The 27,023-nt window shown below is 68.1% G+C and overlaps 2 protein-coding genes across 4 annotated transcripts; both read right to left on the bottom strand.

Annotated features, from left to right (window-relative positions):
* Window positions 1-1,905: 1,905 nt before the first annotated feature.
* Window positions 1,906-11,632, bottom strand: PKP3 (plakophilin 3; the record flags this gene model as incomplete). Its single annotated transcript, XM_080642943.1, has 13 exons — window positions 1,906-2,296; window positions 2,449-2,536; window positions 2,621-2,813; window positions 2,930-3,083; window positions 3,476-3,661; window positions 3,736-3,906; window positions 3,984-4,101; window positions 4,729-4,903; window positions 6,942-7,146; window positions 8,168-8,291; window positions 8,379-9,004; window positions 9,144-9,223; window positions 11,401-11,632. 13 exons carry the CDS (start codon window positions 11,630-11,632, stop codon window positions 2,261-2,263), a joined length of 2,388 nt encoding a protein of 795 aa, XP_080499069.1. The 3' UTR covers window positions 1,906-2,260.
* A 4,157-nt stretch (window positions 11,633-15,789) lies between these two features.
* Window positions 15,790-26,743, bottom strand: B4GALNT4 (beta-1,4-N-acetyl-galactosaminyltransferase 4). 3 transcript variants are annotated; one of them, XM_080642934.1, is made up of 20 exons: window positions 26,562-26,743; window positions 24,007-24,110; window positions 23,698-23,793; window positions 23,521-23,616; window positions 23,333-23,423; window positions 23,144-23,244; window positions 22,897-22,964; window positions 22,635-22,713; window positions 21,621-21,687; window positions 21,364-21,498; window positions 21,168-21,277; window positions 20,974-21,074; window positions 20,802-20,899; window positions 19,784-20,705; window positions 17,831-18,132; window positions 17,449-17,602; window positions 17,262-17,334; window positions 17,024-17,177; window positions 16,626-16,752; window positions 15,790-16,288 (listed from the first exon to the last, which is right to left on the bottom strand). In XM_080642934.1, exons 1-20 carry the CDS (start codon window positions 26,710-26,712, stop codon window positions 15,796-15,798), a joined length of 3,522 nt encoding a protein of 1,173 aa, XP_080499060.1. In that variant the 5' UTR covers window positions 26,713-26,743; the 3' UTR covers window positions 15,790-15,795. The 3 variants fall into 3 exon arrangements, with proteins under 3 accessions (XP_080499060.1, XP_080499061.1, XP_080499062.1); XM_080642935.1 differs by having other exon boundaries at window positions 15,790-16,245; window positions 26,562-26,742; XM_080642936.1 differs by lacking the exons at window positions 22,897-22,964; window positions 23,144-23,244; window positions 23,333-23,423; ... (2 more) ...; window positions 24,007-24,110; window positions 26,562-26,743 and having other exon boundaries at window positions 21,364-21,454; window positions 22,635-22,707.
* Window positions 26,744-27,023: the final 280 nt, after the last annotated feature.

Here is a 27,023-nt window from a genome sequence, read left to right as displayed (position 1 = left end):
GGCTGGGGCACCTCTCACTTCCATCTTGGGCTCCCCAGGGCCCCCCACCCCACCCTTTTTTCATTCCCGTGGCCTCTCAGTCACCAAATCGGGCTGTCCACTCCCACCCTCCCCCTCTCCATCTGCCAACTCTCCCCCTCTCCATCTGCCAACCCTCTCCCCTCCATCTGCCAACCCTGCCCTCTCCATCTGCCAACCCTCCCCCCTCCATCTGCCAACCCTCCCCCTCTCCATCTGCCAACCCTCCCCCTCCACCTGCCAACCCTCCCCCCTCCATCTGCCAACCCTCCCCCTCTCCATCTGCCAACCCTCCCCCCTCCATCTGCCAACCCTCCCCCTCTCCATCTGCCAACCCTCCCCCTCCACCTGCCAACCCTCCCTCTCTCCAGCTGCCAACCCTCCCCCTCTCCAGCTGCCAACCCTCCCCCTCTCCAGCTGCCAACCCTCCCCCTCTCCAGCTGCCAACCCTCCCTCCTTCTGCCAACCCTCCCTCTCTCCATCTGCCAACCCTCCCTCCCTCCATCTGCCAACCCTCCCCCTCTCCAGCTGCCAACCCTCCCCCTCTCCAGCTGCCAACCCTCCCCCTCTCCAGCTGCCAACCCTCCCCCTCTCCATCTGCCAACCCTCCCCCTCTCCATCTGCCAACCCTCTCTCCCTCCATCTGCCAACCCTCCCCCTCTCCAGCTGCCAACCCTCCCCCTCTCCATCTGCCAACCCTCCCCCTCTCCAGCTGCCAACCCTCCCCCTCTCCATCTGCCAACCCTCCCCCTCTCCATCTGCCAACCCTCTCTCCCTCCATCTGCCAACCCTCCCCCTCTCCATCTGCCAATCCTCCCTCTCTCCATCTGCCAACCCTCCCTCTCTCCATCTGCCAACCCTCCCCCTCTCCATCTGCCAACCCTCCCCCTCTCCATCTGCCAACCCTCCCCCTCTCCATCTGCCAACCCTCCCTCTCTCCAGCTGCCAACCCTCCCCCTCTCCATCTGCCAACCCTCTCCCTCTCCATCTGCCAACCCTCCCTCTCTCCAGCTGCCAACCCTCCCCATCTCCATCTGCCAACCCTCCCCCTCTCCAGCTGCCAACCCTCCCCCTCTCCATCTGCCAACCCTCCCCCTCTCCATCTGCCAACCCTCCCCCTCTCCATCCTTTGCCGGCTCAGGCACGTCTTGCTGGAGCCTCCTTGGGACCCACTGCGAGGGGCAGCATGGAGTCCCCCGTCCCCTCTGACCAGACGGATCCCGAGGAGTCAGGCCCCTCAGAGACTCGGGTGCTGAGCTTTGCGGAAGGAGCCCTTTGCTGGAAAATATCAGTGGGAGCTTCGTAACCAAGGGGCCTGGCTCAGTGAGATGGGGGAGGGTCCCGAGCTCAGATGGACAGCTCAAGAGTCCCTGGTCAGGGTACCCCCGGGCCCAAGGAGGGCAGGGCAAAGAGAGGTGCTGGGTGCCTTTGCCACATGAATGGTCCCCAGCTCTGCTGGGCCCTGCGCCTCAGGTGGCACTGAGGCCTCAGCTGCCTACCCCATCTCCTCCGCTCCTGGCCAGCTCTCCTCTCTGGCGTGGCAAGGCCTGTGTGAGCCCAGGGCAGGCCTGGCTGTGTTTGGGGACACTGGAGTACCCCAGGGGTCAGACCAGCTAAAGAAGCATGTGGGTCCGGCCACAGTGGCTCAGTGGTTGAGCATCGACCTGTGAACCAGGAGGTCACGGTTCGGTTCCCGGCCGGGGCGCATGCCCAGGTTGCAGGCTCCATCCCCTGTAGGGGGCGTGCAGGAGGCAGCCGGTCCATGATGCTCTGTCATCGTTGATGTTCCTCTCTCCCTCTCCCTCTCCCTCTCCCTCTCCCTCTCCCTTCCTCTCTGAAACCAATAAAAACACATTTTTAAAAAGGAAGAAGCGTGCGGGACCGGCTGCTGTCTTCACAACCACCTTTATTTTCAGTGCGGGCTGTCCTGAGGCACTGCGGGCCATGGACAGCCCACCTCTGCCAGTGTGACCCGGTCCCCACCCCATGCACCAGAGCAGCCTCAAGCCCTGCCCACTCCCTGCCCTGCGGAAGCCACATCCCCAGCTGCAAGCCCCGTCCCCTGTCCTCCCTGGTGGCCCAGGCCTTTCCCAGTTGCACGCGGGGGCTCCAGCGAGCGGCCCCGGGCCAGCAGCCTTCTCCTCCAGGCGGCCCTCCAGCAGCAGGGGCTGGGCCCGGCCTCAGGAGGCTGGGCGAGTCCTGTCCTCCTCCTCCTCCTCCTCCTCCTCCGGGAAGGCCTCACCTAGGGGCCCAGGAAGTCCTCCTTCCGATAGCCTTTCTGCAATCAGGTGGGGGCGCGAGTGAGATGGTGCCGGCCGCCCTGCACCCACCCCGCCCTCCCTGGGGTGCTGGGATGGACCCTGTTTCCTTGGCCTCCACCCGTCTCCGAGCCCCTCCCCGTGGCCTGCCTGCCCCGACGCCAGAACCTACCGCCCGGAAGTCTCGGTGGAGCTTGTTGTATTGCCACAGGTTGGCCAAGAGGCTGGAGGCTGCCCGGGAGGACTTCTCGCTGTCGGGGCTGGGGGGGTGAGGGCAGGGGTCAGTGAGGGCCAGGCTCCGCCAGAAGGCGGGGGGGGGGGGGCCGGGGGAGGGGGATGCTCACCCATCACGCCTCTTCTTAATGAAGACCAGCTTGCGGAGCCCGTCGAAGTACAGCAGGTCGCGGGCGGCGATGGGACTGGCCACCACCAGGTTGTTGAGCACCGCGATGATGTTCACCAGCACGTCCGCCGGGGGGCACTTCTCGCCCACGCTGCCCGGCAGCTTCTCGATCAGGTGACTCACCACCTTGGTGGCTGCGGGAGACCGGGAGGCAGGTCAGCGTCGGCCCCACTCCCAGCCCGTCTGCCCGCAGGCTCGCCAGCAGCCAGCCCGGCGGGGGGCAGAGCCCACGGGGCGGGCGCGGACTCACACATCTCGTCCTTGTTCCTGGCGTTCCGGGACAGGTTTCGGATGAGGCCGGTCAGCGAGCGCAGCTGATGGTGGTCGGCCGTGCGGACGCGGTCCAACAGCGGGTTCAGGATGCGCTCCTGCTCCAGGGCCAGGCGGCTGAGCACGCCCGCCCACTGCAGGCGGGAGAGGGGCCGGTGGGTGCAGGTGAAGGCGCCGGCGCTCCCCTGGCATCCCCGGAGCCTACCCCTGGGGAAACTGAGGCAGGACGGCCGGGACCTCGCCAGGCGGGCCCCCCTGGACTTAGACCTGCTGGGTACCTCCCCTCAGACCCAGCACAGCATCCCAGACACCCCCTCCTTCTTGTCCCTCCTGCCCAGCTCCGAGGTCTCCTTTCCTGCCTCCCTGGGTCATTCTGGCCCATCCGAAAGTTTGCGTCCGTCCCCCTGTCCCTGTCCCTCTCCCAACGGACTGTCCACTCCCGGAGAGCAGGCTCTCACGCCCGCGTGTCCCCTGCGCGTGTGCAGGAGCGGGTCCCGTCCGCCCAGGGCCCTGCTCGCGGCCTCACCCTGCGGTCGCCGGCGGTGATGTTCTGCAGGGCCCCAGCGGCTGCCTCCGTCGTGTGCCGGTTGAGCTCGCAGCGCTGCAGGAGGCGGTTGTACAGGCCCACAATCTGGGGGCTCCAGAGCCACTCGAGGCCCTTGGGGTCCTTGGACACCTCGGCGAAGGTGAGCGCGTCGGCGGTGATGGGCATCTGGGCGGTGGGCACAGAGGTCAGCCAGGGTCAGGCCAGGCCCCCTGCTCCCGCCAGCCCAGGCCCGAACCCACCTCTCGCAGCCGCCGGCTCTGCGGCGTGAAGCAGCCCACCACCTCTCCGGGCGGCGCCCCGGCCATGTCCCTGCGGCCCCGGCCCTCGAGGCGCTGCAGGGCTGACGGCGGCATCTCGTCGTACAGGCGGTAGGACAGGTTTCTCAGCACGCACACGGCGTTCTCCACGCTCTGCGGGAGCGGACTATGGTCAGGACGGGCTGGCCCCTCCCCTCCCCCGGCCGCCCTCCCCACCGGCCACCCCTCACCTTGTCCTCGCACTTGCCCACGTCCAGGGCCTGGTTGATGTAGGTGACCAGGGCGTCCACCAGGCCATGGCACTCGCGCATCTTCTGGCGAGTGGCCTGGGAGGCCGAGCTGAGGTTCCTGAGGATGGAGGCCGATCAGAGACCGCCCCCCAGGGACCCCGGGAGGAGCCCACCCCACAAGCACCGGGACCTGAGGGCTAAAATCCTTAGTGCCCGCCCCTTCTGCCCCTGCGCTGGCCCCTCGGCACCTCCTGCTCCTGGACCCTGGCCCCACTGCATCCCCCCCCCCCCACCTGGAAAGGCCCGGAGGAGGTTAGAAAGGTCAGATCAGGTCCCTGGTGTAATGAGACCTGAGCCTGTGGGCCCAGAGTCCTGACATCACCTGGCGGCCAGTCCCACTGCGCCAGCACCTCTGTCTTTTAGTTTTTAAATATAATTTTAACGATTTCAGGGAGGAAGGGAGAGGGCAAGAGAGACGTCCATGATGAGAGAGAATCATGGATCGGCTGCCTCCTGCACGCCCCCTCCTCCCCCCGCCCCCGCTGGGGATCGAGCCCGCACCCCGGGCCTGTGCCCTGACCGGGAATCGAACCGTGACCTCCTGGTTCCTAGGTCAACGCTCAGCCCCTGAGCGCAGCGGCTGCCTCAGCACCTGTGTCTTGCTGGGTTGACTGCTTCTCTGCCTCCTCGCTCAGCCCTCCCGGCACCCGTGCTCCCGGCCTCTCCGCCCCGCCCGTGGGCGCACCTGAGGAAGCCGGTGGCGTTGTAGAAGATCTCCGCCTCCGAGGCGTTCTGCTGCAGGAGGGGCGGCCCCCCGGCCCCCGAGAGGGGGCTCAGCACCAGGTCTGCCAGCTGCTCCAGCGTGTCCCGGGCCAGGCGGTCCTTCAGGTGGTCGCTGGAGGACAGGTTCCACAGGATGCCTGGGCGGGAGGCCGAGGCCCTGGTCAGGGGCAGGCCGGCCCTCCCGCTGGCTCTTCCGGGACGGGGACGGGGACGGGGACGGGGACGGTGGGAGGAAGCGTTTAACCTCTCCCGGGCTCCCCCTGGGCCAGGCGTGGGGAGCCTCACCGAGCGCCCCGGGACAGCTGAGTGCGGCCTGCAGGGTGGCGGGGCTGCAGCGGCCCCAGGGACATGGCCCCGGACACTGGAGACCCACCCCAGGGTAGTCACGGGGACCAAGGAAGGAAGTGGGACAGGGAGGGCAGGCAGGGAGGGGCAGGTGAGGGGACACAGGCTGAGTGGGACAGGTGAGGGGCCACAGGCAGGGACAGGTGAGGGGACACAGGCAGAGAGGGACAGATGAGGGGCCACAGGCAGAGAGGGGCAGGTGAGGGGCCACAGGCAGGGGCAGGTGAGGGGACACAGGCAGAGAGGGGCAGGTGAGGGGACACAGGCAGAGAGGGGCAGGTGAGGGGCCACAGGCAGGGACAGGTGAGGGGACACAGGCAGAGAGGGGCAGGTGAAGGGACACAGGAAGAGAGGGGCAGGTGAGGGGACACAGGCAGAGAGGGGCAGGTGAGGGGCCACAGGCAGAGAGGGGCAGGTGAGGGGCCACAGGCAGAGAGGGGCAGGTGAGGGGCCACAGGCAGGGGCAGGTGAGGGGACACAGACAGGGGCAGGTGAGGGGACACAGGCAGGGACAAGTGAGGGGACACAGGCAGAGAGGGGCAGGTGAGGGGCCACAGGCAGAGAGGGGCAGGTGAGGGGCCACAGGCAGAGAGGGGCAGGTGAGGGGCCACAGGCAGAGAGGGGCAGGTGAGGGACCACAGGCAGGGGCAGGTGAGGGGACACAGGCAGGGGCAGGTGAGGGGACACAGGCAGGGGCAGGTGAGGGGCCACAGGCAGAGAGGGGCAGGTGAGGGGCCACAGGCAGGGACAGGTGAGGGGCCACAGGCAGGGACAGGTGAGGGGCCACAGGCAGGGACAGGTGAGGGGCCACAGGCAGGGACAGGTGAGGGGACACAGGGAGGGACAGGTGAGGGGACACAGGCAGGGACAGGTGAGGGGACACAGGCCGAGAGGGGCAGGTGAGGGGACACAGGGAGGGGCAGGTGAGGGGACACAGGCAGAGAGGGGCAGGTGAGGGGACACAGGGAGGGACAGGTGAGGGGACATAGGCAGGGACAGGTGAGGGGACACAGGGAGGGACAGGTGAGGGGACACAGGCAGGGAGGGTCAGGTGAGGGGACACAGGGAGGGACAGGTGAGGGGACACAGGCAGGGAGGGACAGGTGAGGGGACACAGGCAGGGAGGGACAGGTGAGGGGACACAGGGAGGGACAGGTGAGGGGACACAGCAGGGGCAGGTGAGGGGACACAGGGAGGGAGGGGCAGGTGAGGGGACACAGGCAGAGAGGGACAGGTGAGGGGACACAGGCAGGGAGGGACAGGTGAGGGGACACAGGGAGGGACAGGTGAGCGGACACAGGTAGGGACAGGTGAGGGGACACAGGTAGGGACAGGTGAGGGGACACAGGCCAAGAGGGGCAGGTGAGGGGACACAGGGAGGGGCAGGTGAGGGGACACAGGCAGAGAGGGACAGGTGAGGGGACACAGGCAGGGACAGGTGAGGGGACACAGGCAGGGACAGGTGAGGGGACACAGGCAGGGGCAGGTGAGGGGACACAGGCAGGGAGGGACAGGTGAGGGGACACAGGGAGGGAGGGACAGGTGAGGGGACACAGGGAGGGAGGGACAGGTGAGGGGACACAGCAGGGGCAGGTGAGGGGACACAGGGAGGGAGGGACAGGTGAGGGGACACAGGCAGGGACAGGTGAGGGGACACAGGGAGGGAGGGACAGGTGAGGGGACACAGCAGGGACAGGTGAGGGGACACAGCAGGGACAGGTGAGGGGACACAGGCAGGGACAGGTGAGGGGACACAGGCAGGGAGGGGCAGGTGAGGGGACACAGGCAGGGACAGGTGAGGGGACACAGCAGAGGCAGTGGCGGCGGCACCTGTGACGTTCTTGCGCAGCTCGTCGTCCTGCTCCCGCAGCGTGCGCAGCAGCTCGAAGATGCCGTTCTCCTCCACCAGCGCCAGCTTGTTGTCCGCGTTGTCGTAGATGAGGTTGCGCATGGCGCCCGTGGCGTGGCGCTGCACCTCCTGGTTGGCGTGGTTGAAGAGCTTCACCAGCCGGGGCACGGCCTGAAGACTGCGGGCCTGCAGGCACAGCACGCGCTGTTAGCCCATGTGTGCACGCTGTGCAGGCGTGTGCGGGGGTGTGCGGAGGTATACAAAGGCGTGTGCAGAGGTGTGCAGCTGTGTACCAAGTGTGCAGGTATGTACAGAGGTGTGCAGGCGTGTGCAGAGATGTGCACGTGTGTATAGAGGTGTGCAGGCATGTGTGGGGGTGTGCGGAGGTATACAAAGGTGTGTACAGAGGTGTGCAGCTGTGTACCAAGTGTGCAGGTGTGTACAGAGGTGTGCAGGCGTGTGCAGAGGTGTGCAGGTGTGTACAGAGGTGTGCAGGCGTGTGCAGAGATGTGCAGGTGTGTACAGAGGTATACAAAGGCGTGTACAGAGGTGTGCAGCTGTGTACCAAGTGTGCAGGTATGTACAGAGGTGTGCAGGCGTGTGCAGAGATGTGCACGTGTGTATAGAGGTGTGCAGGCATGTGTGGGGGTGTGCGGAGGTATACAAAGGTGTGTACAGAGGTGTGCAGCTGTGTACCAAGTGTGCAGGTGTGTACAGAGGTGTGCAGGCGTGTGCAGAGGTGTGCAGGTGTGTACAGAGGTGTGCAGGCGTGTGCAGAGATGTGCAGGTGTGTACAGAGGTATACAAAGGTGTGTACAGAGGTGTGCAGCTGTGTACCAAGTGTGCAGGTGTGTACAGAGGTGTGCAGGTGTGTGCAGAGGTGTGCATGTGTGTACAGAGGTGTGCAGGCGTGTACAGAGGTGTGCAGGCATGTGCACAGGTGTGCAGGTGTGCAGGGGGATACAGAATGCAGGTATAGGCAGGTGTGTGCAGGTGTGTAGAGGTGTGCCGTCGAATGCAGGTGTATACAGGTGTGTGCAGAGGGGTGCAGTGTACGCAGACATATGCAAACCACTTCCTCCTGCTCCTCCTCTGCTGAGGAGACTGGCAATATGAAGCCAGCACAGTCCCCTGGGGTGAGGGAGGGGGGTCAGGGACCAGAGGTCAGGGAGAGGTGGGGATCACAGGGGTGTCGCAGGGCGGTCACCTGCTTCTTGGCCGCTGCGTCACTGTAGCACTTGTGCTGGATGTAGGCTGCTCCCAGCACCTGCAGGTTGGGGTCTGAGGCCATGAGGTACTTCACCGCTGACGGCAAGTCAATATCATCGAAGCTGCAGAGACAGGGGTCAGGGGTCAGGCTGACCCTGGGGACAGCGGGGGCCCAGGCAGCGCCCCCTCCCCACGCCAGGCCAGCTCACCCGCTGCTGAGCCTCTGCAGAGCGCGCTGGCCGCCGTAGCTGTCCAGGCCGCGCACATCGGGCAGGTGGCCCGCGTCGCCCAGGCTGAGGCTGCGCACGGAGGGCGCGCGGGCCACGGGCTCCAGGACACCGCCCAGCACGGGCCCCGCCCCCACGCGGCTGCGGTGGCTGCTCTGGAACCGCTGCAGGGTGCGCATGGCCGGGGCACGGATCGTCCGGCTGGGTGGCCCCTCGGCGGCCTCGGGCCAGTCCAGGCCCCCTGTCCGCCCGGAGCTGGCGCTGGCCTGGCGCTCATAGGCGAAGGCCCTGTAGGCGGCGGCGGCCGCGGGCTCCAGCTGCTCTGACGCCACGCTGCAGTGGTCATCCAGGCCCCCGGGCCCCAGCCTCAGCGAGCGGAGGGACAAGGTGTCGTAGTCCACCCGGCTGCCCCCGCCACCGCGCTCGTGGAAGGACACCGGCCGGGTGGGCATGGGTGCGGCGGGCAGGGCTCCCACGTACCCCGCAGCCCCAAAGGCGCTGCCCCCGTTGTGGGCAGAGCTCAGCCTCCGACTGCAGCTCAGGTCCACGGCCGAGCGGGAGGACCAGGCGGCCGGGCTATAGGCGGGCTTGGCGATGGGCCGGAAGGTCTGTGGGCAGGATGGGGATGGCAGTGAGCGGGGGCCGGGCTCTCCCTGACCCTGGGGACCACAGCCCCCTCCCCCGCCAGAGCCTCCCCCATGTGGCCGCAGAGCCCAGAGTCTGCAGGCTGGAGCGGGTGTCACTCACCGAGGCGCCGTCCCCACTCAGGCCCTGGGAGCGGGAGCTGAAGCCGGCCTGCAGGGTGTGGTACTGGCCTCGGGACGCGCCTGTGGACAGGGACTGTGGTCGCTTGGCGGGGCTCAAGGCCTCCTGCCTCCCCCTCCTGGACCCTGGGACCCACCGGGGGGTTGGGGGGTGGGGGCCTTGGCTCTGGTCCTTGCCATCTGTCTCCACCGACACCAGCCCCGGTGGTCCCTCTCCCACAGCCCCCCTCACCTCCGGCTGTGCTGGGGGACAGACGTGCTCACCCCATGACCTCCCAGTCCCTTGGACAATGAGCCAGGGACTCCTGCATCAGCTCTCCGCTCTGCAGGGCTCAGCGCCTGGCCCCCCCCTCCAGGCAGCACACTGACCTCCTGCAGGCCGGTGCTGGGCTGTGGTCAGCAGGGGTGAGGCTTTGCTCACCGTCTCCCTGGACCAGTCTGGCCTGAGGTGCAGTCCCCTGTCCCACCTGGCAGAACCACACCCGCCCATCCGACACTCTGACTGAGGGCGCTGGCGCCAGCCCGACTCCACAGTGAGTGGACAGACCGGTGGGTGGGTGGGTGGGTGGGTGGCGGATGGAGGGTGGAGAGACGGGGGACAGACCCGTGTGAGGATGGACAGACAGAGTGAGAGGGGAGCCTGGAGGATGGAGGGTGGGAAGGATGGGGAGCAGGCAGCTGGGGGGCAGACGCGGGAGGACAGGCAGATGGGTGGGGTGTGGGTGGGCAGATGGGCGGGTGGGCAGATGATGGGAACATAAGGCAGAGCAGAGGGGCAGACTGGGGTGGGTGGGCGCCTGGGATTCGAGGAGCAGGGTCTTTTGACAGGAAGGGGCTGCCTGGGGGTCAGCCTCTGCCAGGGTCCCTGCTGGGGCCACACCTGTGGCTGAAGGGAGCGGCCTGTCCCCTCCGGATTGTCCAGACCCGCCCTGGTTAATGAGGCTTCTAGGCAGGAGCTATTAACCCTTTGACGCTAGTGAGGCCCAGCCTTGGGGGGGCATGCCCCCACCCCAAATTATAATCTTCCTGCTCCTAATTGGCAGGGCAGCCAGGGTGGTAATTAACCCCCCCGTGCCATCCTCCACCCTCTGACCCCTGGGCACCGACAAGGCCACCATTGAGGATGAGGCTGGGAGGGTGTGGGGGGAAGGACCTGGGAATCCAGGCCGCCCTGGTGGCCCTATGCTGGCTGACCTGCCCATGAACCTCCGTGGGCCGGGGTCTCCTCCCTGACACCCTGAGAGGTGCATCTTGCTGTCTAACTGGTCCCAGTTGCTGTGGCTCGGTGAGGAGGACATGGCGTTAACATCCATGCACACACACACACATCACACGGGATGCACACATGTCCATGGACACACACGCTCACAGGGTGCACACACATGTGGACACACACTTACATTCACATTGAGTGCGTGCACGCACACACACACACACACACACACACCAGTGACGCACACACACTCACATCACACGGGATGCACACACATCCATGGACACACATGCTCACAGGGTGCACACACATGTGGACACACACATTCACATCGGGTGCACACACACACACCGGTGGAGCTAGGATTCCCGCACAGGGCAGGCTGCCTGGCCCCGAGGCCCCCCACCCTCTGTTCTCATGGAGAGTATCTGGGTCACTCCAGGGGCCTCCCCTGCAATCCCGCAGGGGCCCTGGTCAGACCAGCAGACGGTGGCGCCCATCCAGGATTCCCAGACCTGCCCTCATGTTTCTGTTTCTGTTTGTCTGCTCCTTCCCGTGGGGCATGGGGGTGGGGAGGGTGCTGGCGTCTCTCTCCTGGGGCTGCCGTGTGTCTGCCTGTGTCTGGGACCATGTGTGAGCCTGTCATGGGGAAGGGACGTGTGTGCGTTCTGGGTTTGCCCCGAGATGGGCCTGGCTGGCTTGCCATGTGCTGCTCTTCCTGTCGTCCCCCCAGGGGCTCAGGGCTGGGGGGCAGGTGGTCCCCCCCCCCCCCCCGCACTCCGCCGCCAGGCTCGGCGGGAGGATCGGCGGGAGGATCGGGGTCCCAGTAGTTACTAGGAGGCCCCACCCATGGCTTCTCCCACGCCCGCCAGGGCGGGGCAGGTGACTCAGTGCAGGCCTCAGTGAGTCAGGGAGCTGAACCCTGGAGTCAGCCTCCACCAGGCCTCTGGCCCTGGCACCACCACGCCCGCCGAGGCTGCCTCGGAGCCTCCCCACCGCCCGGCGCCCACCCTGCGGCCCCGCCTACCTCGGGCTGCCCTGGCGACCCCATCGGGCTCGGCGGTCCCGTTGTGCCTGGGCTGCTGGCCCAGCTGCAGGAGGCGGGCACGGACCTGCTCCTGAACCCGAGCGGCTCGCAGGCGCTCGGCCTCGGGCCCCTCTGCGCCCCGGCGGTCCAGCTGCAGGTCCGAGGGCAGCGCCAGGGAGCACACCCCGGCCTCGGGCTGCAGGGCCGACAGCAGGAAGTTACCGTCCTGCATGGCGGCAGGCGCGGCGCTGGGTCTGCCGGGCCTGGGCCGCCGAGGCCGCCTCCAGCCTGAACTGTCTTCACGTCTCGTCCCGAGCCGCCCTGTCCCTGAAGTCCCCTCCCCGCTGGCCTCACCCAGAGCCGCCTGGAGACAGATGCCCGCCCAGCCCCAGCTCGCGGGGGGCGGGGACACCTGGCCAGGTGGAGGGAGGGGCCCCGCCTGCTTGAGGCGGAATTCGGGCGGAAGAACAGGCCCCTGGTGGCCCAGGTCCCAGCCTGGCGGGGCGCCCCTCCTCCAGCCCACCCCGGACGGGGCCCGGGTTTGCTCCCTCTGCGAAGGCTCTCCACACCTGGGGTGGCCGTGGGCTCACCAGGCCCCATTGTGCCATGGCCGGCCGCCTCTCTGGGGGTGGGCTGTCCCTCGGGGCAGGGGGTGGGGCGCTCTAGGCAGCTCCAGGGGCCCAACCCTGAGGCTGAGGTGGGCCTAGGCGGGGATTGGCATTGAGAGTCACCTTTAGGGCCGGGGTCAGTGCTGAGGGTCGGGGTTGCGGGTGAAGGGCTTAAGAGGAGCTTCAGGGTGGAAGGGCCCTGTGGAGCCCTGGTTGCCATGCTTGGCACCTGCAAGGCCCCGGAAGCTCACCCCTGGGGTATGGCCCTCCAGACCCCGGTCCCTACATGCTGGAAGCCACCTCCAGCCCCTCCCCCACATGCCTCAGAGGCCTCAGGGCCGGCTGGGCCCTCTCGGACGTCCCTCCCAGGCTCCTGCCCCCCAGGCTGTGGGGGTGGGAAGCCATTTCCAACCCGTGAGTCAGGGCTCTGCAGGGCCGTGATGGCCGTGATGCGATGGGCAGGCGGGGCTGCCCCAGGGGGCTGACTCAGAGGGGCCCTCCTCCCAGCCTCCTGTGCAGAATCCAGGAGTCCCACAGAGCCCCAACTCAGAGGTGTTGGAGTTGGGGGGGAAGGCCCAGCGGGTCTCCCTGAGTCCCCCCCCAGCTGGACCAGCATCTTCAAGGCCGCCTGCCCGGGTAGGCCTGGCTTGGATCCAGCAGAGGCCCCTGGTACCCTGAGTGAGGATGGAGGGCGGGGTGGGCAAAGTCCTGTTCTCCTGGCAAAGTCCTAGGGGACCCTCCAACGAACAGCCCCTCTCCCTCAAGCCGGCTCCAGCCCTAGGCCCTCCCTTCAGTGGTAGAACCCGCCCCCCAAGACATTGCCTTAATCTGCAGGGGTCCTGGGAGGGACTGGGTCCAGATGGGAATGGCAGTGGGGGCAGAGCCTGGGGGACCAGCGGGAGGTCAGTGTGTAGGGGGAGGCGGGGGTGGGGTACAGAGGGTCCCTGGAAAGGTCAGGGCGGAGGCTGGGGTGGGGCCTCTGGGCTGGGGGAGGCGGTGGGGACGGGAGACCTACCCTGGCAGTGGCTGGGCCGCTGCGGGGCCCTCGGCTCATCCCGGCGGCGGCTGCTGGCGGAGGGGTCCCCGGCTCCGTCCCAGGCCCAGCGAGCTCGTCCGAGAAGGCCTCTCACGGCGGGCCCGAGTGTGGGGGCACGGAGGGCGGGGTGGGCACGCCCGCACGCCCAGCTCATCAGACCGGTTGCTTTCCTGGGAGACGTGTTTTGTGTGGAAAAATCCTGGGAGACAAGTTTGTGCGGCGCTGAGCGCACCCGGAGGCGCACGCACGCCCGGGCACGGCCAGGCCCGCCCTCCACGGGGGTCCGGCCGGCCTCCCTGGGCCCCGGCGGCCTGGCCTGGCCCAGGTTCCGGGCGGAGGTCTGGCAGGCTTGTGAGGAGAGGCTTGGGTGGATGGGGCTCTGGTGGGGTCCCTGCCATGGAGAGGGAGGGGTTGCCGGTGGGGGTGGCCCCATTTTCAACACTCTGCAGGGTCCTCGGGCCAGTTCGAGGGCTTCGGTGCCCAAGGCGGTAAGGAGCCTCCCTGAGGACATGTGACCCACGCCCCCGTGGGTGACTCGGGGTCTCGGGAAAGCCTGGGGTCCCGGGCTCACGGGCTCCCTTTCTCTAATTGCTGCAGGGCCCGTGGGACCAGCTGTGGCCTGGACCTGTCCCCACTGCTCTCACCCCAGGCTGGAGCCCCTCCGACCCCGGACCCGCGCAGTTCGGTCCTCCGCTCCCAGACCCAGAGTGTGGGGTGAGCACAGGAGGTCACAGTGGGCTTTCGGAGGAGGCAGGTCTGTGGCCGCGGGAGGGGGGTTCACCCGGAAGCTTAGAGACAGACATGGGGCCCACTGGGGGGCAGACTCCGGGGGCCTCTGGTGCAGCATCAGGGCGCAAACCTGGAACCTGAGGGCCCGGAAGGGGGAGTGAGCGACTCTTACTGGGGAGGCGGGCGGCTGGGGGCGCTGGGCAGGGGGGAGCCTTCATCCGACGGCAGAAAGGATGGGCTGGGGCGCCTACTGAGGAGGGGACCCCCAGCGGCCGTCACAACCATCCCTGAAAGAGGAGTTGGGGAAAAAGAAGCGGGGGGGGGGGGGGGGGAGTGCGGGGGAAGGGAGCCTCAGGGCCTGGAGCCGGAAAGGGGGTGGTGGAGGAGGACCCCTAGAGCTGCTTTGGTGACTTGAAGCTGGGGGAGGGGAGCCTGAAGGGGGTTATTAGGAGAAGATGGGGGGAAAGCTTGAAGATATTAGCAGCAAAATCATATTCAGAACAAAATTCAGGAGCGCGCAGGCGCAGAGAAGCAGCCGCGGGGGGGGGGGGGGGGCGGGGCGCAGCCACAGGTGGGGCGGGGTCTGGGTTTGGGGCGCAGCTTGTCCTCCAGGCCCCCAGAGGTCCGGCGTTTGCTGCCTCTGGGCCGCACCCACGCTCCCAAACCTTCCAAACTTCCAACCTCCTTGGCGGTTTGGGCTCCCTCCAAGGCCAGCCCAGTCCCCGCCTTCTCCAGGGAGCCCACCTGGATTCCCGCCCTGGGCCCGCCCCTAATCCCCGGTGACCTGGGTGGGGCACCCCTGACCTGGCATCCTCGGCGTCCCCACCTTCTACCTGTGCCTGCGGTGCGGAAGGTACCTGAAAGGTACTAATAGGCCCTCATAGGCCCCAGGTGGCACCTTCATCCACTCCCACTCCCCACCCCCACCCGTCCCTCACCCGGAGCCCTTCCTGTGCACCCGGCTCATCCCTGGGAAAGGTGTGTGTGACCATGATAGACGCAGCCTCTCACAGGAGCCCCCCACTTGGGGTCTGTTGGGGGGGAAGGGGGGGCGGTGGCCCACAACGCAGTGATGCCCGTCAGGACGGTGGGGCAGCCGGGAGCCTCTGAGACCCTTTAACTGCTCTCAAGGCAGTGGAGCTGGGGAGGCCCCAGCAGGAGCCCGCGTTGCACTGGAGGCCCCAAAATGCCTGGAGGGAGGAGGAGCAATGGAGTCCTGGGTGCTTCTCCGCAGGGAGTGGCTGTTAGGTTTGTGTTTCAAAGGAGCATCAGCCTCGGTGGGGAGAGGGAATGAAAGGGAGCAGAGACCAGCGGGGCGGGGTGGCCTGGACCCGGTGGGGGCAGCGAGCTCAGATAGGCAGCTGGTCCCCTTCCCGTCACTGGAGGAGTGAAAGCCGGTGCCGCCTCGGTCAGAGTCCCGAGAGAAGGGGTGATGAGGGTGCGCACGCACGGTTCATCGAGGACTGCCCCCCAACAGGCAGGGGGCGGAAAAGTAGCACACTTGGCCTTTAACCCTCACAGGACCCAGGAGGCCAAGTGTGACTGCCTCCCTTTTTTTTTCTGTTCTTAAATCCTCACTCCACTGATTTTCAGAGAGAGGGGGAGAGAGAGGGGGACAGACAGAGAAACTCATCGATGGGTTGCCTCCTGCACAAGCCCCAACCAGGGCCCCGGGCAGGGGAGGAGCCTGCAACCGGGGTACATGCCCTTGACTGAATCGAACCCGGGAGCCTTCGGTCCGCAGGCCGACGCTCTGTCCACCGGGCAGGCACGCCAGCGAGGGCCCATTGCTTTTCAGAGCGAGTGGATGTCCGAGGGCCCTCCCGCTCCAGGCCCAAGCCAGAAGCTCCCAGGGAGAGGACACAAAGGGGACAGCGGTCTTGGAGGTGGAGGTGGGGTCGGCGTGACCACGGCAGCTTCAGGTCCGAAAGGCCCTCGGGAGCAGGGCCGGGGCCACCCCCAGGCGCAGGGCTCTCGGCGTCACTGTTCCCCCAGGAGAGCCAGGCAGAGGACCAGTCAGAACTAAAAAAAATATTTCATTTCTTTCTGAATAAAAAACGGACAGACAGAACCCTTGGAAATCCTGAAAACAATAGCATCGCTACGGCAAAATTTCACAGAAATCATCGCACAGAGTGTGGGGACCAGCCGCCCGACCCGCTGGCTGTCCAGGCAGCCTCTCGGGGGAGGGGCGTGAGGGGCAGCGGCCTGCAAGGGGGGGGGGGCAGAGAGGGGCAGGCACAGGGGGCAGTGCCCTGTGGTAAGGCCCTGGGTCCCAGGAACCAGGCTCAGGACTGCAGCAGCGACTGGGCGGGTGTCCTCCCTCAAGCTCCCTCCGCCTGGGAGCCCTTCCGGCCACGGCCACGGCCACGGCCACGGCTGCGCGTGGCCCACATGCCCCGTCGGGAGTGGTAGTGGTGGTAGAAGTTCCTCAGGCGCAGCCGCTCCACCTCCAGCCCCGCCTGCAGGACCCTGGGTGGAGACGGGGGTCAGGGCGGTGCTGAGCTGCAGGACCCTGGGTGGAGACGGGGGTCAGGGCTGGGGGCGGTCAGGGCTGTGCTGAGCTGCAGGACCCTGGGTGGAGACGGGGGTCAGGGCTGGGGGCGGTCAGGGCGGTGCTGAGCTGCAGGACCCTGGGTGGAGACGGGGGTCAGGGCTGGGGGCGGTCAGGGCGGTGCTGAGCTGCAGGACCCTGGGTGGAGACGGGGGTCAGGGCTGGGGGCGGTCAGGGCGGTGCTGAGCTGCAGGACTCTGGGGTGGGGCGTGGTTTCGGGGCCGGGGTGGGCGCAGGCCCGCAGATCCTGGGTGAGGGAGGAAGATGGGAGGTCTGTCTCCACGAGGGTGGGGGTCACCTGTCCAGGAGCTCCCAGTCCTCGCCACCCCACTGGTCCCGGAACTCCTCGGTGTTCATGCCTCCGACGCGGTCGAAGTCCGACTTGTAGATCCCGAAGAGGCCGAAGCCGTTCACCTCCCAGTACCCTGGGCAGGAGGGTGCCCTTCAGACACCAGGCCTGGGAGGCTTCCCCAGACCTCAGGGGGGCAGGGGGGGGGGAGGGGGGCCCCCTTCTGTGCTGGTCATAACCTAGGAACCCTGCACACGGGTGGAGAGCTGGGGGAGAACCTGGGCACCCTGGGAGGGGGGGTCCTACACACTGCGGGGCTTTATAGGGCTCCAAGGGGATCCCAGGCCAGCCTTGGGGGGCGGGAGAGGCCCCAGGCTTGACCGTGGCGTTGGTGGGGCGGCCATTACCGTGCGGGTCCGCGGGCGAGCTCCCGCAGCCCAGGCGCATGACCACGGGGGCGAAGGCCAGCCGGCCCTCCACGCAGTGCTTGCGGATGGAGTCCAGGATGTTGGGGGGGAAGTGGATGTGCAGGTCGCAGAGGAACACGATGCTGCTGGCGTCCTGGGGGCCGCGGAGGTCAGGGAGCTGCCCTGGGGAAAGGCCCGTCCTCCCTTGCCCCCCCCATCCCCCCGCCCCTTCACGCACCTCCACCGCGTCCACTCCGGCCTGCAGCCCCGCCGAGCGCTCGAAGTTCCCGGCTCGCCTCAGGTACTGGTACCTGGGGGCGGAGACAGGTGTGATTCCTGGGGGCAGAGAACCCCACCTGCCCCGCAGGGAAGACCCACCCACTCGGTGGGATCGCCCTGTGTGTGCGTGGGGCGGGGTGCGTTACCGGGGCAGCCGCGCCGCGCGCAGGGCCCGCTCCACATCCATGTCCTCGCTCTCGAAGTCCACCAGGACGACGCTGAAGTGCGAGTCCCCGGTGCGCGCGTGCAGAGCGGCCATGTCCGCCAGGAAGCGGGCCACCCAGCGCGCCTGGTTCTTCACTGGAGAAGGGGGGGCCACCAGCCAGTTCCACCCCACGGCGTGTGCCCACCCAGACCAGTGGCGCTTCCTCCCCTTCCCACGAGGCCTCCGAGCGCTCCCGCCACCCAAACCAGTGCCTCCCCGCAGCCCGCGCGCACCCCGCAGCCCGCGCGCACCCCGCAGCCCGCGCGCACCCCGCAGCCCGCGCGCACCCCGCAGCCCGCGCGCACCCCGCAGCCCGCGCGCACCTGGCACGATGAAGTGAACCATCACATCCTGGCGCCAAGCCAGGCGCAGTGGCCGGCAGAGCTCGGGGAGGCCGTCGGGGCGCGCGGAGGCGGAGGGGGCGGCGGCGGCGGCGGGCTCCGGGCTCTCCTCGTCCCAGTCCGCGTCCCCCGCGCGGGCGCCCGGCAGCCGCAGGAAGACGAACTCCGACAGGCGCCGGCGGCCGCCCCCGCGCTCCTGCAGCTCCAGCTCCAGCAGGAAGCGGCTCCCGCGCGCCGAGTCGCGGCGCTTCTCCACGTTCACGATTCGCAGGAGCGCGTAGAGCCTGCAGGCGAGGCCGGGTCAGCCCCAGGGCTCCCCTCTGCGCTGCGCCCCAGCCCCCCGAAAGGAGGGCCTACCTGTCGCCCCACCACACCTCACACCCCGGGGCAGTTCCCAGAAGGGAGGCCCACACTTTGCCCTCCCTCCCAGGGCAGCCCACGCGGGGAGGCGCCCCCAGCCCAGGCGGTCTGTCCTCTCTCCCTCCCGGTCTTTCCCACTCGCTCCGGACGCCCAGTGGCACCACCACACACAGGACGAGGGCCCAGCGTCTGACGCTGCGTTCTAGGACCGTGTCTCCAGCCCGACGCCTCAGGACCCCCCACGCTGCACGAGCAGACGTCCTTTTCCCACGGGGTCCTGGTCCTGGGGGGTCCCTCTGGCCAGCTTGCCCCCTCCTCCCCCTCCTCTGAGAAGCCGCCCTGAGCCTCCCTGGCACTGGTGCAGGGGCTGTCCTGGTCCCCGAGGGAAGAAGCCAGTGGGCCTGCCCCCAGCCCCTCCCCTTCAATTCTCCCTGCTGAGCCCCTTCCCTGCCCTCCACTCTGCCCCCTTCTTTAAAAAAAAAAATATTTCTATTGATTTCAGAGAGGAAGGGAGAGGGAGAGAGAGGTAGAAACATCAATGATGAGAATCACTGAGCAGCTGCCTCTGCCTCCTGCACGCCCCCCACTGGGGATGGAGCCACAACCCAGGCATGTGCCCTGACCGGGAATGGAACCGTGACCTCCTGGTTCCTAGGCTGGCGCCGGGCACCCACTCTGCCCTCACACTCCCTGCCCTCTGCCTCTGGGAAAACAGGACCCTAACCTTGGGCCACGTCGGCTCCCCAGGGGTCCAGACTCCCGCTCCCACCCCTCCTATCTCCACCACTCTCTCCCTAAAAGCAGGGGCTTTCTGCCCCAAATGCTCTGGATCTGTCTGCACTTTCATTCTTGGGGTCACAGCCGTGACCACTGTACTAAACAGACCCCCTTATGCCCGGGGGCCCCCAAGCTGCTCTCAGGCTTAGAGCCGAGGGCAGGCGTGTCCTCTCGGCCACCTAGAATTGACTCTCCCCACCTCCAGCGTCCAGGCCGCCCATCACTGCCATGGTCACGGTCACGGCAAGCCTGCCAGTCATGTCCCCAGGGGGTCCCCTCCCATCCAGTCCCCTCCATGGCAGCAACACGTCTGTCTTCAACCCACACAGGTCAAACCCCTGTCCTGCTCAAAACCTGGCATCACAGGCCAGAGATACGATTCCCCGAGTGGCTTTCGGGGCCCACAACCAGGCTCTGCCCTCAGACTCGGCACAACTCGGGAGAGCTGCCCCCCCACCACCCCGTGCTTCCACGGAGGCCAAACTGGGGGCCCCGGGCCTGGGTGAGACCCCAGAGGGCGCTGAGGCAGGAGCCCTGCGCTTTCCCTGGAGTCAGGGGGAGGCCCCTCTGGAAGGCCTAGCAGGACTGTGCCAGAGAGGAGGGGCTGGGTCGCTGAGCTTGACCTTCGGGGTGTCTGTCTGGAGGAGTGGCCTGAGAGCCTCAGAGGCATCTTTGGGTCCAGGTCCAAGATGAGGCCACCTCCAGACCAGCTCTGGGGAAGGTCAGAGGGTCCCAAGGAGGCAGGGCCTCCGCCCCGAGCCCCCCCTACCCTCCGTGGCGCGCGTGCCCGCCCCCTACCCGCCGTGGCGCGCGTTGAGCCGCTCCATATACTGAGCCACCACGTCCACGGCCTCGGCCTCGGGCAGCTGCAGGTTCCCGGACACGTTGCAGCGCAGGTCGTTCCAGTCGGAGCGCAGCAGCTCGAAGTCCATGGCGCCCACGCTGAACGTGCGCTGCCAGTCGATGGCCTCCTCGCGCCAGCGGCCCGCCGCGGGGCCAGCCGCCTCCTCGCTGTCCTCCGAGGCGACCTCGTCCTCCGGGGGCCCGTCATCGTCCCCTTCCTCCTCCCCCTCCTCCCCAGGCGGCTGTGGCCGGGACACCTGGGAATAGCTCAGGAAGGAGGTCGCAGGGCGCGCCTCCGAAGGCGCATTCAAGTTCTCCGTGGGGCCCGTGGGGCTCAGCAGCGGTGCCCGGCCCTCCCGGCTCCCCTGCGTGGCCTGCGCCCAGGCGGGGGGCTTAGGCTCTGTGGCCCGGGAGCTGCTGGTCCTAGGGCCTCGAGACCGAGGCCGGGGCGGGCGTGGGGGCGCCCGCAGCTGCACCCTGGGCAGGGGCCTGGGGCGCAGGAAGATGCCGGGGAAAGGCGGCCAGGGCACGCTGCCTGCACTGAGCGGCGCCAGGGCCCGAGCGGGCGCCCGTAGGCCCGGCCGCACCCGAGTCACGTAGACCTTTGGGGGCGGCTGCGCGGCTGCAGAGCGTGGGGGCGGGGGGCGGCCTAGGAGGAGGGGCAGCGGGGGTGCGGCCCGGGGGGCCCAGCTGAGCGCCCGGGAGCGCCTGGAGGTGCGCTCCTGTTCCGCGCTGGGAGGCGTGGGCGGGGCGGGGGTAGCTCGGGCCTCTGTGGGGGCTGCAGGGGTGGGGAGTCGGCGGCTGCTCTGCATCAGGGCCCCCTCCGTGGGCTCCAGACTGTTGAGCAGCTCCCCCTCCTCCTCTTCCTCCAGGAAGTCTGCGGAGAGCGGGCTTCAGCCTGACACCCACCCCCACGGGGCACCGGCGGCGCGGGCGCTGGGGGCCGCGCACAGGGGCGCACAGGGACACTCACCGTCCGGGTTGAGGAAGAGGAAGGCTCGGCGCTGCGCCTGCTCGGCGTCCTCCCCCGCCTCCTCCCGGTCCATCTTCATGTACTTGTAGAACCCGAACCTGAGGCGCAGGTGCGGGGCAGGCGTCACAGGCTCGCAGAGGCCCCGCCCCCTCCCCGGCGCGCCCGCACCCACCTTTCCAGGTACAGCGGCGACTCGCGGTAGAAGCACTTGTTGTCCGTCTCCATGTGCGTGAGGCGCGTGTGGTCGTTGGGATAAACGAAGGACAGGTACACCTGGGGCGGCACAGGGGGCGCAGGGGGGGCTGCAGGGCCGGGCGTCCGGGGGGCCAGGCCCGGCCTCGGGGCAGCCCCGGGTGGGGCACTTACAAACTGCAGGCCCTGGTATCTCGCGATGGGAAAGTCCTTGACCACGTAGGTGGGGGCATAGGCGCACGGCTCCAGCACGTTCTCCAGGCTCGAGGGCTCCACGCGCGGCGCTGCGGGAGCGTTGGTCACAGCGCGCCAGCCCAGACCACCCCCCCCCCCCCCGCTCCGCTTCCCCCTGCCCCACAGCCCCGCTCACTGAGGAAGAAGGTGTCTCGGGGGTCCGGCCTCAGCATGTCCGCTCTGGGCTCCTCTGGCGGCAGGCGCCCCCCCACGTGACTGGCTGGGGACTGTGGAACATGGGCCACGTGGTCCATCTTCAGGGAGGACTCATCTGGGGGCGGAGGGATGTGTGGGGTCCCCAGAACCCCATCACCCCTCCCTGCCCACTCCTAGAGGCCACCCCAAAGAGACCACCCACCAGGAGCCCACCCCCTCCCCAGAGGCCCCTCGCACCTGTGTACAGGGAGATGTGAGCAGGCCCTATGACCTCAAACTTCAGGCCAGGCAGGAAGGCTCGCCACTGGGGGTGGAGAGGGTGGTCAGGGCCAGAGAGCGGGGTGGGGAGGGGCGAGGGGGGGGGGAACATGGCTTGGACAGCGAGGAAGGGGGCTTCCCTGACAGGGCAGTGGGGAACTAGCGGGGCCACCCCTTCAAGGATGCAGGAAGCTCTGAGGTGGAGGGGAGAGGGGTCCTGGGAAGGGGCAGGGAAGCTGGGGGTGACCCAGAAGGCGGGGGCCTGGCACAGTTAAGGGCACCCATGCCCCATTCAAGCCCTTCCTGACACCCAGAGTGCTCCCTCACCTCTGGCTATGGTGCCCCCCGCCCCAGCCACTGCTCTCTTGGGGGCCTACTGGCCCCCTCCGCTCCCCCCTCCTGGAGCTGCTCCTCAGTCTCCTTTGCAGACCCAGTCCCTCCCCACTGCTCTCAAGTTGGGGTTTCTGGGGGCTGTCCTGGGCCCTCTCCCCTTCCCAGCTCACCCTGGGCCCTGTCAACTACCCATCCCCCAGATTCTGCAAAGTCACCCCACACCTGTGTCTCAGCCTGGACCCTCTGCCGAGCTGAGCTTGGGTGACACCTGCGACATTCTGGAGCTGGGATGGGGGCGCCCTGGTCCACCAGGTCACTGGCCCACACTCAGGTTATGCTCAGCCAGCGTCCTGCCCCTCTTTCATCCCCACCTCCCCAACCAGGGGCCCATGGGGAGGTGACAGCTTCTCTCTACACCGTGGCCTGCAGCTGTCCAGGGCCGGATGCTCCGGGCGGCTCCTGGGGCACCCCGCTCCGGATCCTCTCCCCCTGGGTCTCCCTGTGAGCCTCATTACTCCCGGGCCACTGCCTCCAGGCAGCCTCCCAGCAGTGCTGCCTGCCGGGTCCCTACGTGGCTGCCATGCCAACTAGACAGGAAGCTCCGGGGAGGTCCAGTCCCTTCCCTTCGTCGGGGGGGAGGCGGGGGGGGGGGGCACTCACACCCACTTCCACGTGGTCCGAGCCCTGGTCGTCCTGCTTGTGCAGCAGCTCGAAGTAGTACCTCCGGGAGGCCATGAGCCTGGGGACACGCGGAGTCAGGGGCGGGCCTGCCATGCCCCAAGAACCCCAGGAAGATGGAGCCGGGGGCGGGGCGCAGGGCCTGCTCCTTGGGGACGGCGGTGTGGCAGGGCGGCCGGATGCAGCGTGATGTCACCCAGGCCCTCACGCACACGCGTGCGCACACGCACTTCCGGCCACTCACCGCCTGGGCTTGGACGTCTGGGAGCTGAACTTGGTGAACTCTCCAGGCGCCGTCCACTCTGATCCAGTCTGGGGGGCAACATGGGGGGGTGGAGGGGGTCACCCTATCCTGGGGAGCACCAGCCCCATCCCACCCCATCCCTAAGAAGCTGGAGGAGACGGGACGGAGGCCACAGGAAGCCCCGTGGAGAGAGAGGCAGGTGTGGATGGAGGGCAGGGCTGGGGTCACGGCTGGGGAGTAGGGGTACCTTGCCCACAAAGGCCACCAGCTGGGCACCTGCCGGGCTCTCATTTGGGCTCAGCCAGAACTCAGAGTTATCGTCGGAAGCCACAGAGAACTGGACATCTCCTAGAGCACAGGCCGGGGCTCAGGAGCTGTGGGCCTTCGGGACGCCCCACACACACATCCCCCAGCCCCGAGTCCCCGCCTCCCGCACCATCTCTCGCCGGGTGGAGGAAGCCGAAGATCCGGAGTCCGTAGTTCTTCCACTTGGGGGACACAGCCAGCTTCTTCACGGTGGTACGTGTCTGGGGGCAGCAACCTCTGACGTCAATGCCCACTCAACCCACCCCGGAAGGCCAGCTGTCCCCTGCACCCCGCCTTTCCCCCGCCCCCCGCACTCACGTGAGGGAACAGCGGGAAGTGCAGGTTCCTCCTCAGATGGCCCACGGCGCCCCCACACCAGTCCTCGAACACATGCAGGTTCACCTGTCCTTTGTACTGGGGGGGAGGGGGTCTCACTTTCCACACAGCGCCCCCCGCCCCAGCCTTCCCCGGACCACTGCAGGCTGCAGAGCTCACCTCCTCCCGCCAGGGGGGTGCTTGATGTGTGAGGTTCAGGGGGGGCGGCCTTCCAGCTCCCCCAGAAAACAGCACGTTCAGGTCCTGGCTGCTGGGCTACAGGAGAAAGGGCCCCAGGATCAGAGCTGGGAAATGTCTCCTGAGCACAGCCCCGCTCAGCACGGCCCCCACGCCCACGCGAGCCCACGTCCGGCCACGCGGGGGCTGGGGCTCCCGTGCTCCGGCTGCGCCCTCCACGCACACAGCCCGCACGGTGGCCGCAGGGGCCCACGTGCGGAGCCCAGGTGCTCTTCCCACAGCCCCGCTCACCGCCTGCTCCTCCTCGCGACTCTCGCTGGAGTCCTCTGCCCTCTGCGTGGACAGTGCGGCCCGGACCCCCCGGCTGTCTGTCACACCGCTCAGCTTCTCACCGTCTGGGGGGGACACAGGGGTGTGACCAGGGCCAGGCTTTCTCCAAGGCTGCAGCCCCTGCCGCTGGGGGCCAGGCACCCGGTCCCACACGGCTGCACCAGGGCAGGAAGGCCAGTGTCTCCTGCCGAGGCCCCTTCTCCCTTATGCTCCCCGGTCCACCAGCTGCCCCCACTCCACTGGGACAAGTGCTAGGTGCTTTTCCACATCCCGCGGGGGGCGGGGGGCGTGCTAGAGCCTCTGCCCGGCTTTTCCCAGCCCCCTGGCAGCTGAGGTGAGGGAGCAGTTATGTGTGTGCACATGCTAGTGAGCATGTGTGCACACACACCCCATCTGGCCATCCTCATCAGTGGCTCCACCTCCAGGAAGACCCCCAGGGCTGCCCTGGGCCCTCAGCACTTTTCCCATGTGCTGGGATGTCTTGGGTCCGCCTCTTTCCAGAACGGAGCGCCCGCTCAGGGTTAGCTAGTGCCAAAGCTGGTTGTCTTGTGGTTAAGCCACCCCAGCCCGTGACAATGCCACCTGCTGCCCGTGAGGCAGGGTCTGGGACCACCAGCCTGGGCAGAGGAGGGGCAGGCACACTGGGCTGGCTGCTGGCGGGTCCGAGGCCAGGGAGGCCCTGGAGGGACACTCTCCCTGGGGACCGCTCCCAGGTCTGACTGTGAGCATCTCCAGAGTTTCACCACCCCAACTCCCCCCGCCCCTGGAGCAACCTCCCGGGGACACCTGCTCCGGCTGTGACATCCATGCCCGTCCCTCCATCCAGACCCCGCTGGATTCCCGTGGGGACACAACTGTCTCGGGCCCCACCTCTGGGGAAGGTGGCCGCCTGTGGTCTCCGTCTGTGAGACCCTGTGGCACCTGCCCACCTGGTCCTCACCCGAGTCTCTATCCAGCTGGGAGGTGAGCCCCCAGGGCCTCCCAGCCGAATCCCACAGCCTGGCCTGAGGCTGACTCCCACCAAGCCGTCTGTGGGCCTTGGGGTGCAGTGGGGGTCCCCGTCCAGGCGGCCACCACAGTTCTGCAGGGCTCAGCCCCAGCCCAGGTCCACACAGGCTCCCTGCCTCCCGCGGACTGTCCCCCAGTGCACGGCTGCAGGACCCCAGGAAGGTAGGCGGCCTCCGGGGATGTGAAGGCCACAGGCCCAGTCCGGATGTGTGTGTCCAGCAGCTGCCCAGGAAGGCGCCACACGAGGCTTAATCTCCCAGGACCCTGAACAGCTCCTGCCCGCCGGTTAACCTGGTCTTAGAAGTGGGGTTCCCAGGCCTCCACCCCTCCCTTTTGCTGAGCTAGGCTCCGTGGCTGCTCAGGAAGTCTGGGTGGGGAGGACTGTGGTTGCTCTGGTTTTGCTCTGTGTCACGCTCTGGGGTCCTGCCTCCTGCCTCCGTGCTGCTCGCTGGAGGGGCCCTGGGGGCTCGTTCAGGGGCTGAGCAGCGCTGGAGGCCTGGAGCGCCTGGTGGCTGTGAGGGTGTGGCCTGGGGTCTGTGAGGCCAGGTGTTGGGGACACCACAGGAGGCAGAGGGGCCTCAGCAAGTGGGGATGGGAAGGAGGCTGAATGGGGAGGTTTGGACTGGGTGGAGGGGCCCCAGATGTGGTGAGTCAAAGTCCCTCTTCTAAGTCTTTGGGAGGCAAGACGCTCACCCCTTCCCCGTCCTAAGGACCCTCACTCCCTGAGGTGCTCCCCTCTCCGATGTTCCTCTTCTGGGGTTCCAGGGATTCTGTCCCTCCTCCTATCGCACTCCGGTTTTCCTGCTGTTCCTGCTGTTGGGATGCTGATCCCCGAATGTCTCAAAGGTCTCCTCCTCCAAGAGGCCTTCCGATTCCCCTAGCTCAGGGCAGGACCCGGCCCCTGGCTCTTTCCCACGGGCTCACCAGGAACTGATTTGCTTCCTGGGTTCACTGTCTGCCCGGCTGGAGTGTGAGTGCCGGGAGCCTGTTCACCCACGGCTGGTCCCCAACACAGCCCCGGATCCCAGGTCACCGAGGGCACCCCCTCTAGGGAGCCTTCCAACTGCAGGGGTCAGCTCGTCCCCCCAGCGCCACCCCGAGCCGCAGGTGAGGAAAGCGAGGCTCTGCTGTGGACACGGGCAAGTGGCTGAAGCTGCAGCCGCTCGGCTCCTGGGGGTCCCAGCGGCAGGGCCTGAGGGAGACCCCTCCAGGAGCCCCGTCCCCCTGTCGCTCCGGGCTCCAGGCCGGACCCCGAGTCCGCCTAGTTCAGGGGCGCTCCCAGGAGGGTCGGCTCCTCTTGAATGACGTCATCGGGCGTCCGGGACCAGGCGAACCGCGCCCCCCGCCCCCCGCCCCGAAGTGGCCGCGCTGGGAGCTGGGGAAGGGCGGACGGGGTCTGCCGGCGAGTCTGGCCCACGCCGGGAGCCGCGTGCGGTGGGAGGACCCGGTCCCGCGCTGCTCGGGGGCCCTCCCCGCCCCCCGCCCCAGGCCGCGCGCCCCGCCCGTACCTCGCCCGTAGCCCAGCCGCTGGCGCAGCGCGCGGCCCTGGCGCCCCAGGCTCAGGTGCACGTACGTGAGCCACGCGGCGCAGGTGAGCAGCAGCAGCAGGAGCAGCAGCTTGACCTGCTTGCGGAGCTTCTTCACCGGGAACCACGGCATCGCGGCCCCGCCCGCCCGCCCGGCCCGCTCAGCGCCGCCGCGGTGCCGGTCTCCCGCGCTCCCCGCGCCGCACCCTCCGGCCCCGCATGGCCCTTTGTCCGCCGCCCGCGGCCACAGGCTGCGGCCGCGACCCCAGGCTGCCCTTGGCCGCGGGCCCGGGGTGGGCGGCGGAGCGGCTCCGGCGGCGCCCCCGCCCGCCGCTCGGGCTCCACGCTCCTGGGGCCGCGGCGGGACCGAGCAGCATCCACGCTGCAGGGCTACCCACCGTGAAACGGGCCCGGCCTGCGCGCGGCGCGAGCCAATCGGGTCCC

The sequence above is a fragment of the Plecotus auritus genome (assembly GCF_963455305.1).
Source record: "Plecotus auritus genome assembly, chromosome: 9".
Taxonomy (NCBI): domain Eukaryota; kingdom Metazoa; phylum Chordata; class Mammalia; order Chiroptera; family Vespertilionidae; genus Plecotus; species Plecotus auritus.
The sequence above is the reverse complement of the archived record's forward strand: the minus strand, read 5'-3'. Positions and strand labels throughout refer to the sequence as shown.